At 48.1% G+C, this 16,596-nt stretch overlaps 1 protein-coding gene across 4 annotated transcripts in view; it reads left to right on the forward strand.

The window, feature by feature from the left end:
- The window catches only part of CCDC50 (coiled-coil domain containing 50), a 71,460-nt gene that overhangs the window by 17,801 nt on the left and 37,063 nt on the right, over positions 1-16,596 (forward strand). For all 4 annotated transcript variants that reach the window (XR_003858636.1, XM_029616011.1, XM_029616010.1 and 1 more), the window contains exon 2: positions 14,159-14,221. Coding sequence is in view for 3 of the 4 variants with exons in the window: in XM_029616011.1 (XP_029471871.1) it covers positions 14,159-14,221 (63 nt within the window). In the remaining variant the exon portion in view is untranslated. The remainder of the gene's footprint in view (positions 1-14,158; positions 14,222-16,596) is intronic.

A 16,596-nucleotide genomic window follows, 5' to 3' on the forward strand; every position in this document is an offset into this window, starting at 1 on the left:
ACTTTAAGTCCGATGCTGCGTTCTTTTTTTGGGTTCAAAGCGTACATTTGTTGTGTAAAATGTTTGTCACGTTTTCGTCGCACCTTTTCACTCTTATTTTATACATTTGCATTTAAGAGGTGTCTGCTTTTAATTTTTTCAGTTCATAATCACAGAAGACCCATATTGTAAAGCGTGGGCCAAGCCTGGTGGAGCATTAGTAGTAGAGAAATCATCTTTTTCTCTGTTTCCGCGTTGCAGAGGAGAGCCCGGATGGATTCTGGCTGTGGGTGTATGATGGAGTGCAACGTGTTTCCCTGCTTTATTATCCCAGATCCTGTTTCTCTGTGAACGCAGGCCGGAAATGATTTTTTTTAAAAAACGCACCAGCTCGGGCTGTGCACGCCTGTGCCGATCCGTTCGCCTGCTCACGCCTGACTCGGGTTGGACGTGGCGCAAGGCCATCCCATCAGAAAAGCCCCTGGGTGGACAGGCATCCTCGCTCCCGTTATGCCGCGGCACTCGCTGACGCCCCTTTTGGCCCAGCACCCGCAGAGGCTGCCTCAGCAGGGGACAAGTGGAGAGCTTGCCCTGTGACTGCCTGGGCCCTTCCTCTCCTGCGCACGAGCGCCTGGCACCTTTTCATGAGCTCTGAATTCACTGGAGGAACAAAACAAACAAAAAAAAAAAGGCAGCGCTTTAAACAGTTTAGTATAATTTAGAATTCCGGAAGTGTGTTTCAGTTTTCATTCTGCCAGAAAGGCATTTAATTGAGGAGCAGTAGAAAAGTTTCTCGAGAGGATCTCCTCTCTCTCAGCTGCCATGAGGGCAGAGACCAGCACTAGCCCAGAGAAATAGTTAAGGTCCCTGTTGCCTCGTTAACTGTCTACCAGAACATGACCAGCACATGCACGCTGCCGATGAACACGGCAGGGAAACAAAACGCCGGAAAGCTAAAATAGCAGCAGAAACCAGCTGTAAACAGTGTGGGTGTTCAGAGCAGCCCAGCTGCAAGGTGTAGAGCAACACGCATCCTCCCAGGGGAATGGGAGAGTACAGTGCGATCCTTAGCGTGCTGTGCAGCCCTGAGGTTTCGCAGACACGTGCAGCGCTCATTCGGGCTTGCAAAGTAGTGACAGAAAAGGCGTTCTTACCCCACCAAGGCTTGGAAATTGGTCGAGACGTGGGAGGGAGGGATCAAACTCGCAGGGCTGCAGCCTGACATCTGAATCTGCCATTAAATAGTTTGGCTTGCAGTCTTCCCCCTTCAACAGCGCCAGGCTCCTGTTTAATGAGGTGGGTGGATGGGCGGTTTTTAAAATAAGATTTCGTTTATCGTGGGACCCAGACAGGGCCGGCGCATCCCAATAGGCGGTCATCTAGGGCCGTGACATTTTTAATCCCATTCCCACTTGCATTCTTTCCTGGCTGGTTTTTATGACAGATTTTTTTTACTGATGTTGGATATTACTAAAGTGAGGTGTAGGTTTGCGTGTGCATCAGGGAATGCACCATATCAGCTTGTATCAACAATGTTCTGTGTACCCATTTACAATCAGTACTAGGGCGAGAGAGAACTGACGCCTGAGCATCGAGTACTGCCAGGGCAATGTTTGGGCCTTCTTTTTTTCTGTTTCACTATACTTGTATCTACCTGCTCCCCATTTTTTGGATGTAAATTGATGATAAAAATACACCATTGAAATCCAGCCTCCATTGGAAAAAAAAAGGCCAGACTGCAGAATGCATAGGATATTCCTGGTTTTCATTATATGGAGACCGGTGCAGGGAAATGCATGGGAGAGAGCAGCGATACCGGAACCAAGTGCATGGGTAGGCATGGTGGGGCGAGGAGAGCAAGGCTGACGCATCCACAGTGCTGCCCAAGGTGTGGGGGGGGGGGGGGGGATTGGATGTTGAGAAAAGGGTATATGGGGGGAGAGAATGAAAGGTGCAGGGAAGGCGTGAAGATTACGGCTGAATGGATAGAGGGGCAAGGATGGAGAAGGCTGGAGCATGAAAGAGGAAGAGATGAACAGGGGAAGGTTGGTTTGGGAAGGGAGAGATTTCAAAAGATGGGAAAAGATGAAAATTAGAAGTTTGCTTAGAAATGAAATAAAAAGAAGGAACGGAGGAAAATATTTCATTCCTTCTCGTCCCCCAGATCGGTCCAGAAAACTGGGTGTTTCTCCCCCACCAGCAGATGGAGACAGAGATGAAAATGTTTACAGCGCTGCTGGTGCTTCTGGCGGTGGTGCCACCTGCAGACGCTCAGTATTCTCTGTCTGCAGCAAATATTAAATCTGCAGTCAAGAGTTTAGAGTTGAAGAGGTGCTCCAAGGTGTGCTAGGATATATGTAAAGTAAGGTCAAAAAACACCACAGTATTCCCCAGTATATTTTTTTAAAATTTTTCAATTAATTTAAACAAATATGTATAGGACCTTCTTGAATACAACTTGCAAATGTCAACAAGCTGTGTAGACCTTTGGTCCATTTACTTTATTTTTATTTTATTCTTCTTAGACTTTTATTCTCTTGTTTTTCAATTTATTTAAAAAGTCCCATCAACATGAAGGTCCCGGCGCGGGTAAACGGCACAGATTTTAATTTCAAAAACGTAATGAGAGCAAAAACACTTTAAAACGAGATAAGTTCTATAAGGTTTTTAAAATATATCCATTTTTTGTAGTTTTTTAACTTTTGTTTTCTTTAAAACACAGTCCAAACCGTGAAGATCTTTAAATCAGGTCACATCCCAAACACCGTATCTCATTTCAAAAAATTTAATGAGAGCTGCTTTCACTTATCTTTTTTATCCAGAGTCCAGTTTTACTCACAACCCTGACATGGCCATGTTTCGGTAGACGATCTGCTTCAGGGGGTTCCACAAGACCTTTCAAAAACCACTTTCTGTTTCCATTTCTTTCATGCGTCCCGAATATAAGCTGATTGAGCTCTGCAACTCCAGTAGATGGTTTCCGACCTTTTAAATAAGATGTTCTGTATTCCTCTTGAGTAGTTGAATCCCTGCAAGAATGAACTCTTAACAGAGCTAGGTAGCTGCAATGTGCGATAAAGACTTTGGTCTCACCCATGGGCATCATCTCTGAGCAGCTGCTCCAAGTGAGAGAGAGACCCGCTACAGATGAGCAAAGGATTTCTGCTAGGTGGGGAAGACTGCACCATTGGTTTCCTGAACTTATCTAGATCAGTCCAGACTCCTGGGTTTTGCATTCCTGCCCGCAGATGGAGACAGAGGAAGTTTTACTGACACTGCTACATAACCCTAAGTGCCTCCTGCAGTTTCAGTTTCACATTGTCCGACAGGTCCCTCACCGACCTCTCACCAATGGCAGAAAAGCAAGTAAAGTAAAACACGCCGTTCTGGTCTCTAACTGATTGATAGACCAAGAAGCCTCTTTCTTGGAACTTGCATTGACTGTCGCTGGCAAAATGACCCCATCCAGACAGACTGGCATCGGAATCACCCAGTCTGGAACCTCCAGCTCTACACCACGGTCCAGGTTGGAACAAAGGAGCCACCAAAACAGACTAGGAATAACTTTCTTCTTGTATGCTGACAACTTACAGTTCTACATCCCATTCTCTAAATCATATGAAAATACTGCCTCAATACTCTCTAGCTATATGAAAGCAGTATAACAAGATCTTTCACAACTTAAGCTAACTTTAAACCCTGAAAAGACTGAAATCATTTGGATAAGTAGAAACACATCAATAGTCAAACCAACTGCTCTCAACCTGGATAATATTCAAATTAATCCCTCAAATCAAGTATGGAATGTAGGTATACAGTTACATGAGAATCTTACAATGAAAATGCACATTAGTAAATTAATTTATTTATTTTATTTATTTATTTTCTTTTATATACCGACATTCAATCGAGATATCACATCGGTTTACAGGTAACTGAGAGAATAGGGCGAGGTCAGCCCTATTTTACATTATAACATGGTAACAATTATAATATGGTAATAATTATAACGAATAATAATTGATAGGTTACTCAAAGTTGAGTATCCTACATCGGTTGAAACCATTAACTTTTGCTGACTTCCGAACTGTATTGCAAACACTAATCTTCTCAAACCTAGACTACTAGGTATACCAGCATGTCACTTAAAACCTCTACAACTATTACAAAATACAGCAGCGAAACTCTTATTAGGATCTAGAAAATATGATCATATTACATCCCTGCTTATGTCACTGCATTGGTTACCAGTACAGTTGAGAATATTGTTTAAAGTGTTTATGATAATATTCAACAACATTCATTCAGATAATACTGGCTTGTTAAGAGTGATACTACATTCATAAATCCACTGAGATCCCAAAATAAAGGACTATTGTCTATTCCCACAATAAGGAGAACCCATCTGACGCAAATCGTATGTGTTTTCCATGGCAGGTCCAAAGCTCTGGAATTCTCTGCCTGAGATGTTAGGTATTTTACCAGATAGAAAGAAATGTAAATGTGAACTAAAAACATGGCTATTTAAAAATGCTTATGAATTAACATAAAAACTGCAGAATATACTGAATCACAAAGATATTAAAGATAAAAAAAAATAATAATCAAATCATGAAGACACAACCAAAAGAGAGAATATAAGATTCTTAAACAACACTCTGACTAAAATTGAAATGATAGTTTTTACATTAAACTTGCCATATTCTTTACCTTAAAGACTAGATCAATTATTAATACACTCTACATAACTTCATTTGTTAATATTTTTGCATGTCAATGAATAACAATGCAGTAACCAACTTTTTCCTAGCGTGTAGCAGATGGACTCAGAACAAGTGGGTATAGTGTGCTCGTGCTAGCAGTTGGAGACGGATCTGACGTCAACACGGGTACATATACCCCCACAGGAAGTGAAGCAACTCAGTAATTTCCGTCTCCAAAGCAGTTTGGAGCGCCTGCACGCTCGCTGAGCGTGTTTTCCAATACTACTTTCTACTTTCTACTTTACCAAATTTCTCAAGACGAGCCCCGCACTCCTGCGGTGATACCCTCGGGTCCCTCCCCCAGTTGAGTTTCCCGAGGTGATTTCCGCGATCCCTCGGAGGTCTACGCCTCAATCCGGTGGCCGAATCGCGGCAGGGATCTAGCCCCCGAGCGAAAAGGGCTCGGGCCTGGCTGAGAGGCGCCTCGGTCCCGGCGTGGACTTAGCCCCGAGTGAGACGAGTTCGGCAGCTTAGAGGCAGTGGGTGCACTTCTCAAGCGCGGCGGTGAAGGTATTTCCCCTCTCCCCCCACAGCCGGAGACCGCCCGGGTTCCAGCTGGGAAGCGCCGAGGATCAGGTAAGGCGTACATCTCTTACTTTTTGGTCTCCGAGGTACGAGGATCGGCGGCGTTGCCTGCATGCGGCATGCCGTGGAGGTCGCCATTTTGTCTGCCTTGTTCAGGTATTGAGCGCCCATGGATAGGCGCATACGGATAGGCGCCTGTTGATAGGCGCACAACGCAGCATAGAGATTGCTAAGCGTATGTTTTTGAGCGCATATTATATATTATTGAGCGCATATTGCTGAACGCAGATTATTGAGCGCATATTGTATATTATTGAGCGCATATTGCTGAACGCAGATTATTGAGCGCATATTGGGGTAGATTTTCAGACGAGCGCGAACAGCCTACTTTTGTTTGCGCTCCAGGCGCAAACAAAAGTACGCTGGATTTTAGTAGATACGCGCGTAGTCGCGCGTATCGGCTAAAATCCTGGATCGGCGCGCGCAAGGCTATCGATTTCGTATAGCCTGCGCGCGCCGAGCCGCGCTGCCTACCCCCGTTCCCTCCTAGGCCGCTCCGAAATCGGAGCGGCCTAGAAGGGAACTTTCCTTTGCCCTCCCCTCACCTTCCCCTCCCTTCCCCTACCTAACCCACCCGCCCGGCCCTGTCTAAACCCCCATCCTACCTTTGTCGGGGGATTTACGCCTCCCAGAGGGAGGCGTAAATCCCCGCGCGCCAGCGGGCCTCCTGTGCGCCGGGCCGTGACCTGGGGGCGGGTACGGAGGGCGCGGCCACGCCCCCGGGCCGTAGCCACGCCCCCGTACCCGCCCCCAAAACGCTGCCGACACGCCCCCGCAACGCCGCGCGCTCCGGCCCCGCCCCCTGACACGCCTCCCGACACGCCCACTCCGAAAACCCCGGGACTTACGCGAGTCCCGGGGTTCTGCGCGCGCCGGTGAGCCTATGTAAAATAGGCTCACCGGCGCGCAGGGCCCTGCTCGCGTAAATCCGCCCGGTGGTTTTGGGCGGATTTACGCGAGCAGGGCTCTGAAAATCCGCCCCATTGTATATTATTGAGCGCATATTGCTGAACGCAGATTATTGAGCGCATATTGTATATTATTGAGCGCATATTGTTGAGCGCATATTATTGAGCGCATATTATTATTGGGCTCATATTATTATTGAGCGCATATTGCTGACAGCATAAGCGCCGGCGCCCTGCATTCGCAAGACGCGATGGAACACTTAAACGCTCCGGCGTCTCCAGAGGCGGCACCTCCTGATTCCAGCGTGAAAGCGCTTGGCCTGTGCTCAGCGTGCCAGCTTAGAGCCACGCAGAGCGAGGAGCCAGACTCCCTTTGTGCCCAATGTGAGGAGGCCGTGGGAGCCTCGGGCCAGGACCAGTCTCAACCGAGGTTTGCCAACAGTTCCCCAGGGGCCACCCCGGATCTAGCGGGCCGTCTTGAACAGCCAGGAATCCTGGGGGACCTGGTACCCCGATGGCTAGAGACCGCTTCCATTTCATGGGTGGATTTATTTAAGGGGATCCACACCTTTGTACAGATGCAGTAGGCTTCCCGTCCAGGCCCTTACCGCGGGCACCCGCCTCCGGCCAGTCCGTTTCATGCGGATCCTGATGTCTCGGAGGACGAGTCCGGGCCCCCCGAGGAGGGGGAACTTCCCTCGGGGATTGAGCCATATCGAACCATGAGGCAGTTCTTTCCCAAGGAAGATCTCTCCGACCTGGTTTCTCAGTGCCTGACGGAGTTGGCTATTACAGGCCCCAGCACCATGGAGGCATCTACGCAGAACCCCCTGCTGGAGGGTCTTCGTCCCACAGCCCGCCATTTCCCCTTCCTGCAAGCGGCGCAACAGCTGATCGATTTGGAGTGGAATGCGCCGGAGGCCTCATTCAAAGGGGGTCAGGCCCTATCTGGCATGTACCCCCTGGACCCGACAATCAAGGATATGCTGGCGTGCCCTAAGGTGGACGCCTTGGTTAGCGCTGTGGTCAAGCGCACTACCATTCCAGTGGAGGGGGGGGCGGCCCTCAAGGAGGCTCATGACCGACGCCTGGACACCATCCTGAAACAAACCTTTGAGGTGGCAGCTCTGTCTCTGCGAATCACAACCTGCTGCACAGTGGTAACGCGTTCCTGTTTGTCACAGGTCAGGAACAATGCTCCGGCAGCGGATATGGAGTCAGCTCTCTCGTTCCTTACGGATGCCGCCTCCGACCTAGTCCGTACGACAGCCAAGGGGGTCTCATCCTCCGTAGCAGCCAGGAGGCAGCTCTGGATATGGAATTGGTCAGCTGATGCTCCTTCTAAGACACGTCTCACTAGAATGCCGTTCAAGGGTTCTCTCCTGTTCGGCAGCGACCTAGATAAACTGGCCAGCACATGGGGCGCCTCTCCAGTACCTCGACTGCCGGAAGACAGGTCCAAGAGGAACCAGCGCATCTTTCCGAGGCCCTCCAGAGGTAGAAGCTCCCAACGCTTCACTCCCTATAGGAGTCGCTACCAGGCACCTCGTCCTCAGGCCAGGAACCAGTCCTTTCGGACCAAGTAGCACAAGAGGGGAGCTGGCTCGGGTCCCGGCCGCACCCCACAATGAGAATCAGCCGATCCATCCGGGGGGCGAAGCCATAGGGGGCAGGTTAACCCTCTTCTACCCCAGATGGGTCGAGATTACGTCGGACCAGTGGGTCCTCACCATCACCCGAGAGGGGTATTATCTGGACTTCCATCACATCCCTCCGGACAGGTTTGTGGAATCTCCGTGTCCAATCCACAAGAAGGCAGCATTGGAAGCTACCCTGGCGAGGCTCCTGTCCTTGAAAGCCATAATCCCAGTACCTGGATGGGAAATAGATTCTGGGCACTATTCCATTTATTTCATGGTACCCAAGAAAGAGGGCACTTTCCGGCCCGTATTGGACCTCAAGTCAGTCAACTGATACTTAAGGGTCCCGAGGTTTCGCATGGAAACTCTGCGCTCAGTCAAGACCGCAGTACAGCCAGGGGAGTTCCTCACGGCCTTAGACTTGTCGGAAGCCTACCTGCATATCCCGATCCATCGGAATCATCAGCGCTACCTACGCTTCAAGGTTCTGGGACGACACTTCCAATTCCGGGCTTTGCCCTTCGGGTTAGCCACGGCGCCGCGGACCTTCACCAAGGTGATCGTAGTGGTAGCAGCGGTGCTCAGACGGGAAGGAATCCTTGTCCATCCCTACCTAGACGATTGCCTGATCAGGGCGAAATCACGAGAGGAGAGCCATCAGGCAACCAACAGAGTGATCTCCCTTCTGGAAAGCCTGGGATGGGTAGTCAACCTAAACAAGAGTTGCCTACAGCCTTCCCAATCACTGGAATACCTGGGAGTCCAGTTCGACACCCAGGCAGACAAAGTCAGTCTCACCACCAAGAGAAGGTTAAAACTCCAGACGCGTCTACGGTCCTTGATGGGAGCATAGCTTGGGATTATCTGCAGGTTCTCAGTCTCATGGCATCCACCCTGGAAGTGGTACCCTGGGCAAGGGCCCATATGAGACCACTACAATTCTCCCTCCTCTCTCGATGGAGCCCACGCTTCTGGAATTACTCCGTGCATCTACCTCTACCAGCCAGAGTGCGGACCCAGCTACGGTGGTGGTTGCAGACCAACCACACGAGCAGGGGGTCGAAGATGTCCTCCCCCACATGGACTCTGCTCACCACAGATGCCAGCCTGAGCGGATGGGGAGCACACTGCGAAGAGCTCACCGCCCAAGGGCGGTGGAACAGAGAAGAGTCGGGGTGGAACATCAACCGTCTAGAGGCACGGGCAGTCCGGTTAGCCTGCCTGCGATTTGCTCACAGACTGCGGAACAGAGCAGTCAGAGTGATGTCCGACAACGCCACCATGGTGGCATACATCAACCGACAGGGCGGAACCAGAAGCCAACAGGTGTCCCTAGAGATAGCCCCGCTGATGGCTTGGGCAGAGGCGACTCTCCAGGACATCTCCGCCGTCCACATTGCCGGAAGGGACAACACCACGGCAGACTTCCTCAGCAGGGAAAGCCTAAATCCGGGAGAATGGCAGCTGTCCCCCACAGCCTTCCAGATGATTGTGGATCAGTGGGGGACTCCGGACATGGACCTACTAGCGGACGGGTCCAATGCTCAAGTACCCAGATACTTCAGCCGCAAGCGAGATCCGTTCTCTCACGGGATCGACGCCCTGGTTCAGCCATGGCCTCCAGGGACACTGCTATACGCCTTTCTGCCATGGCCTCTGCTGGGCGCCCTTATACACAAGATTCAGAGGCACAGGGGCCTAGTTCTTCTAGTGGCACCAGACTGGCCAAGAAGACCCTGGTACGTGGACATGACTACTGGCAGGGGAGCCTCTTCCCCTGCCTCCTCTCAGGGACCTGCTACGTCAAGGTCCCATCCTCCACGAGAATCCGGCTCAATTCTCTCTTACGGTCTGGCCATTGAGAGGGCTAGACTGAAGAAAAGAGGTTACTCTGAGCCGGTGATAGATACACTCCTCTGAGCTCGCAAGTTTTCCACATCCCTCACCTACATAAGGATCTGGAGAGTATTTGAAGCCTGGTGCGACACTCATGGCACCAATCCACATGTGACCACAATCCCTATTGTTCTGGATTTCCTGCAGGATGGGCTTCAGAAGGGTCTCTCCCTAAGCTCCATCAAGGTTCAGGTGGCTGCGCTGTCTTGCTACGGTCCCAGGAGGGATGACAAGACCATTGCCACGCACCCAGATGTTTCCCGCTTCCTGAAAGGAGTCAAGCACATTCGTCCGCCACTGAAGTGGCCATTGCCCCTGGGGAACCTCAACATAGTTTTGGATTTCCTCGCGGGAGCCACCTTCAGACCCCTTCGGGGCCTGTCTCTCCGTTCGCTAACTTTGAAGATGGTGTTCTTGCTGGCTGTATGTTCAGCACGCCGCATCTCGGAGCTACAAGCGCTGTCCTGCCGTGATCCCTTTCTCAGAATCACTCCAGAGGCTATCCATCTTCGCACGGTTCCCTCCTTTTTGCCTAAAGTAGTCTTACAATTTCACCTCAACCAAACCATATCCTTGCCAACCACAGCGGGTTTGAAGAAATCAGTAGAAGGGCGTTTACTACGCCATCTCGACATCAGCAGATTGCTGCCCAGATACCTGGAAATGACAGAAGCAGTACGAAGGACGGACCATCTGTTCGTCCTTCACAGCGGGAAGAAACAAGGAGAAGCGGCCTCATGGCCCACCATCGCCCGCTGGATCAAAGAAGTTATCAGAGCGGCCTACGTAGAGGCCGGGAAGTCACCACCTCTGCAGGTCAAGGCTCATTCCACCAGAGCGCAGGCGGCCTCTTGGGCGGAATCTAGGATGCTGTCGCCCGCAGAGATATGTAAGGCGGCGACATGGTCCTCCCTCCATACCTTCTCCAAATTTTACCGTATGGATGTCCAGGCTAGGGAGGACACAGCATTTGCGAGGGCAGTCCTACGCGGTCCTCAGGCAGCCTCCCGCCCAGTTCGGGAGTAGCTTTTGTACATCCCACTTGTTCTGAGTCCATCTGCTACACGCTAGGAAATGTTGAGATTACTTACCTGATAATCTCCTTTTCCTTAGTGTATGCAGATGGACTCACCATCCCGCCCGGCTGCCAGTATACATGGGCTTCATCAATTCAAGGTAAGGCATGTCATTTCTTACACGAGAGCGTCCCCTCTACCAGGTGTCGACGCTTTCCGGTTGGGAACGCTGGCGGTCTCCAGCTACTATCAATCGGTCAGGGGAATCCTGTTTCACTAATTCATTGATTGTTCAGTACACATATATCCATAACAGCTTTTGCAAGGAAGATTACTGAGTTGCTTCACTTCCTGTGGGGGTATATGTACCCGTGCTGACGTCAGATCCATCTCCAACTGCTAGCACGAGCACACTATACCCACTTGTTCTGAGTCCATCTGCATACACTAAGGAAAAGGAGATTATCAGGTAAGTAATCTCAACATTGTTTGCCTGTTGAGTAATAACTATGAATGTCACTTCATAAACCGTTGTGATCTATACATGGAACGACAGTATATAAAATGCCTAAATAAATAATAGACAAGTTGTTGCGACAAATAGAGAAACATCTGGGTGACATAATTCTGGAGTGGCCCGTCGGCCTTGGTTTGCGGATCTCATCAACTTGTCCGTAGAGAAACCGCTACACTTTGGCCATCTAGCAGATCTTCTTCATCAAGGCCCAATATTTTCGGATCAGACGGCACATTTTTGTCTAGTGGCCTGGCTTTTGAAAGGCGATGCTTGAGACACGGGATATTCTGAAGCAGTTATTACTACTCTGTCGCAGGCTAGGCGAAAGTCTACATCTCTTTCATAAGTGCAGGTCTGGACAGTTTTTGAGACCTGGTGTATTGCTAGCGGGGTACAAGCTCTCAAAGCTACGGTGTCTGTCTCATATTTTGTCCATTTTTCGGGAGGGTTTGGTCAAAGGTTTGGCCTTTTAACTCCCTCAGGGTCCAGGTGGCTACTCTAGGTTCTCTCTAAGGTAAGGTAGAAGGATTTCCTCTGTCCACTCATCTTAATGTAATTCAGTTTCTCCGGGGTGCAAAGAATTTGCGTCCTCCGGTAAGGAGAGTTTGTCCATCCTGGAGCCTTAATCTGGTCCTCAGGGGTTTGTGTGAGGCTCCCTTCGAACTGCTAAGGAGAACAATTCTTAGATTTGACCCTTAAGATAGTTTTCCTTGTGGCCATATGTTCAGCTAGAAGAATTTCAGAGCTACAGGCTTTGTCTTGCCGGGATCCCTTCCTGCAGATTTCGGACTCAGGGGCGTTGTTGCGTACAATTCCTTCCTTTTTGCCTAAGGTGTTCTGGGTGTTTCACGTGAATCAGACAGTGGAGCTTCCAGCCTTTCCTGAGATAGACTCGTCTGTACCTCACACAAGGGAACTTAGGCTCTTGGATGTGCAGTGAGCCTTGTTGAGGTATCTGAAGGTGACTAATGACTTTAGAAGGTTGGATCACCTGTTTGTTTTGTGGAGAGGCTTGAAGAGAGGTGGTCAAGCAATTAAGGCCACTATTGAGAGTTGGCTTAAGGAGGCCATTGGTTCAACGTACATAGCTAAGGGTTGACTGGTTCCTGAGGGTTTGAGAGCCCATTTGATGCATTCTCAGGCAGCCTCGTGGGCAGAAGTTCAGCGGGTTTCTCCACAAAAGATTTTCAGGGCAGCGATGTGGAAGACTCTGCACACTTTTGCAAGGCACTATTGTTTGAATGTTGGGGATCTGTCGTCCGTTTTGCAAGTGGGATTCTCCAGGTCCCGCCCTAGTTAGGGAGCTTAGGTACATCCTAGGACTCTGGGCTGATCTGGGTAAGTACAGGGAAAGGAAAATTGATTCTTACCTGCTAATTTTCGTTCCTGTAGTACCACAGATCAGTCCAGAACTTGCCCAATCTTTGAAGGAGGAGAGTCGTCCGTATGTTCTTTTTCTTGGCATAGAATATAGACTTGGTTTTGTTGGGTTCATACTTTGGTTTTTGTATGTTACGCTTCTAAAGAGGTCACCATCCTCCGGTTCTTGGGGGGGAAAGTCTTAAGTTTTGGAATACAGTCTTTATGCTTGGGTACAGGTCAATACCGAAGAACTGCAGGCAGCACTCGAGGTTATTTAGCAGTGTCAGTAAAACTTTCTCTGTCTCCATCTGTTGGCAAGGATGCAAAACCCAAGAATCTGGACTGATCTGTGGTACTACAGGAACGAAAATTAGCAGGTAAGAACCAATTTTCCTCTATGCCGGGCTGATCACTGCCAGATCCGAAGGGCTTTTGTTTTACTTTTCATCTTCTTTGCAATTTGAACCTCAGTCTGGGTTCTTGAAGAATTTTGGTCTGTTTGATAGAAACTTTGCTCAAAAATGTCAGATTTTCACTTTCACTTTGACTTTGCTTTCCTCCGAAACCAAGACACTTAGTTTTTGTTTTTCAGTTTCACTTCTGTTTTGTCTTGACCCTGAGAAGTCAACCGTGTATACTGAATAGTGAATAACCCAAAAAGGAAGGCAATGCAAATCAATCCAATCTGCAGAAGCAGTCGTCTTATTGAATAGTTACATTGCTGACACAATCTGTCTTCTACGAAAAAGATATTTTTATATGTAAAAATTATAATTGGAAAATTTATTTAGAAAATTGTTTTTATATGAAAACAATTAGGAGAGATGGGAATAATTCAAACATAATCTGTGTCTGGTTAGCTTTTATCATGGCCACCTAACCTTTCCTTAGATTGTATTCTTTTCCGTATTACCACTGTCCAATAAACAGTTGCCCAATAATTATAAGATAACTCGATTTTCAAACAAGGAGCTCTCTATGAAGAAAATCTCCTGAAACATGAAATAACTTCATGAGGCTTTGATCGTGAAAGATAAGACCAAGATCTTTTTGTAAAATGATATTTCATGGTCAAAGCCTGACAGTATTTATCTGACTCCGGTGCTAAGGATCCATGCCTCAACCTGCTGTTTTGAGACTGGGAGCGGGAGCCAGGAATGTGTTCTCCGGAACAGTTTGAGTCCACCTGCAGTGATCCTCAGGCGATCTAGCGGGTGATCAGGGTGAACGATAATAATTCCTTGGAGGTGAAGTAGTGTGCTTGCCATGTTAAATCACTTAAATACAAAGAAATAAAGGTTACTAAACACATTTTTATTGGTGTAACTTAATACATCTGTTACTTCCTTCTTCAGGCTGGTATGAAACAACATTTATTTCTCTGTCTTGCTGAATTTCTGTTTAACTAGAGAGATCCTGCCGTTGTTCTGTTCACATTTTAGTACTGACTCATTGTGTTGTCTTTTTTTTTTTTTTCTCCCCTGTTCTGTAGTGTGTCGGGATTTTGCGGTTCTGGAGGATCATACCTTGGCGCACAGTTTGCAGGAGCAGGAAAGTAAGCACCTGGCCCAAAGCTGTTGAATTTTCTTTCTGTCCGTTCTCAGCTCAGTCACCCGGAATGGAACAAAGGGCCAGCACAAGCAGTGACACGTGGAGCGCAGCACTTGAGAATTAATACAAAACCCAACTTGCAGGCTCTGCATTTCTGGGTTTGTTTGTTTTTCTCCACCCCCTCCTGCCAGTGCAGGTATCAGAGCGCTGGGCACTGCTCTGCTGCATAGAACTGTCAGCAAAGTGAATCCCTGCAGCAATCAGATGTAGCAGGAAAGGATCCTGTAGCAAGGACCTGCTCTCTAGGTGATGCATTGTCCTTTCGCACTGAGGATATCTCCCCAAGGCCTACTGCCCAGGAGGGAAGGGTTAGGTCGGCCGTCATAGTTGGTGATTCGATTATTAGGAATGTAGATAGCTGGGTGGCTGGTGGGCGTGAGGATCGCCTGGTAACATGCCTACCTGGTGCGAAGGTGGCGGACCTCACGCGTCACCTAGATAGGATTTTAGACAGTGCTGGGGAGGAGCCGGCTGTCGTGGTACACGTGGGCACCAACGACATAGGAAAATGTGGGAGGGAGGTTCTGGAAGCCAAATTTAGGCTCTTAGGTAGAAAGATTAAATCCAGAACCTCCAGGGTAGCATTCTCTGAAATGCTCCCTGTTCCACGCGCAGGTCACCAGAGGCAGGCAGAGCTCCGGAGTCTCAATGCGTGGATGAGACGATGGTGCAAGGAAGAGGGATTCAGTTTTGTTAGGAACTGGGGAACCTTTTGGGGAAGGGGGAGTCTCTTCCGAAGGGATGGGCTCCACCTTAACCAGGATGGAACCAGACTGCTGGCGCTAACCCTTAAAAAGGAGATAGAGCAGCTTTTAAACTAGAACAAAGGGGAAAGCCGACAGTCGCTCAGCAGCGCATGGTTCGGAGAGATGTATCTTTAAAGGATACTAATGATGCACTAGAATTAGGGCATCCCGACAGTGAGGTTCCAATAATTAGAAAAGTAGTCCAAATGCCTGTAACTAAAAACTCACCTGAGCTAAAAAATTCTAACTTATCCCTATCAATTAAAAAGCAGAATAAAAATACAATCAAAAAACAAACTTTGAAATGTTTGTATGCTAATGCCAGAAGTCTAAGAAGTAAGATGGGAGAATTAGAATGTATAGCAGTAAATGATGACATAGACTTAATTGGCATCTCAGAGACATGGTGGAAAGAGGATAACCAATGGGACAGTGCTATACCGGGGTACAAATTATATCGCAATGACAGAGAGGAGCAGTCGGGAGGAGGTGTGGCGCTTTATGTCCGGGATGGCATAGAGTCCAACAGGATAAACATCCTGCATGAGACTAAATACAAAATTGAATCTTTATGGGTAGAAATCCCTTGTGTATCAGGGAAGACTACAGTGATAGGGGTATACTACCGTCCACCTGGTCAAGATGGTGAGATGGACAGTGAAATGCTAAGAGAAATTAGGGAAGCCAACCAAATTGGTAGTGCAGTAATAATGGGAGACTTCAATTACCCCAATATAGACTGGGTAAATGTATCATCGGGTCACGCTAGAGAGATAACGTTCCTGGATGGAATAAATGATAGCTTTATGGAGCAAATGGTTCAGGAACCGACGAGAGAGGGAGCAATTTTAGATCTAATTCTCAGTGGAGCACAGGACTTGGTGAGAGAGGTAACGGTGGTGGGGCCGCTTGGCAATAGTGATCATAATATGATCAGATTTGATTTAATGACTGGAAAAGGAACAGTGTGCAAATCCAAAGCTCTCGTGCTAAACTTTCAAAAGGGAAACTTTGATAAAATGAGAAAAATTGTTAGAAAAAAACTGAAAGGAGCAGCTACAAAAGTAAAAAATGTCCAAGAGGCGTGGTCATTGTTAAAAAATACCATTCTAGAAGCACAGTCCAGATGTATTCCACACATTAAGAAAGGTGGAAAGAAGGCAAAACGATTACCGGCATGGTTAAAAGGGGAGGTGAAAGAAGCTATTTTAGCCAAAAGATCTTCATTCAAAAATTGGAAGAAGGATCCAACAGAAGAAAATAGGATAAAGCATAAACATTGGCAAGTTAAATGTAAGACATTGATAAGACAGGCTAAGAGAGAATTTGAAAAGAAGTTGGCTGTAGAGGCAAAAACTCACAGTAAAAACTTTTTTAAATATATCCGAAGCAGAAAGCCTGTGAGGGAGTCAGTTGGACCTTTAGATGATCGAGGGGTTAAAGGGGCACTTAGAGAAGATAAGGCCATCGCGGAAAGATTAAATGATTTCTTTGCTTCGGTGTTTACTGAAGAGGATGTTGGGGAGGTACCCGTAATGGAGAAGGTTTTCATGGGTAATGATTCAGATGGACT

The sequence above is a fragment of the Rhinatrema bivittatum genome, chromosome 9 (assembly GCF_901001135.1).
Source record: "Rhinatrema bivittatum chromosome 9, aRhiBiv1.1, whole genome shotgun sequence".
Classification (NCBI taxonomy): domain Eukaryota; kingdom Metazoa; phylum Chordata; class Amphibia; order Gymnophiona; family Rhinatrematidae; genus Rhinatrema; species Rhinatrema bivittatum.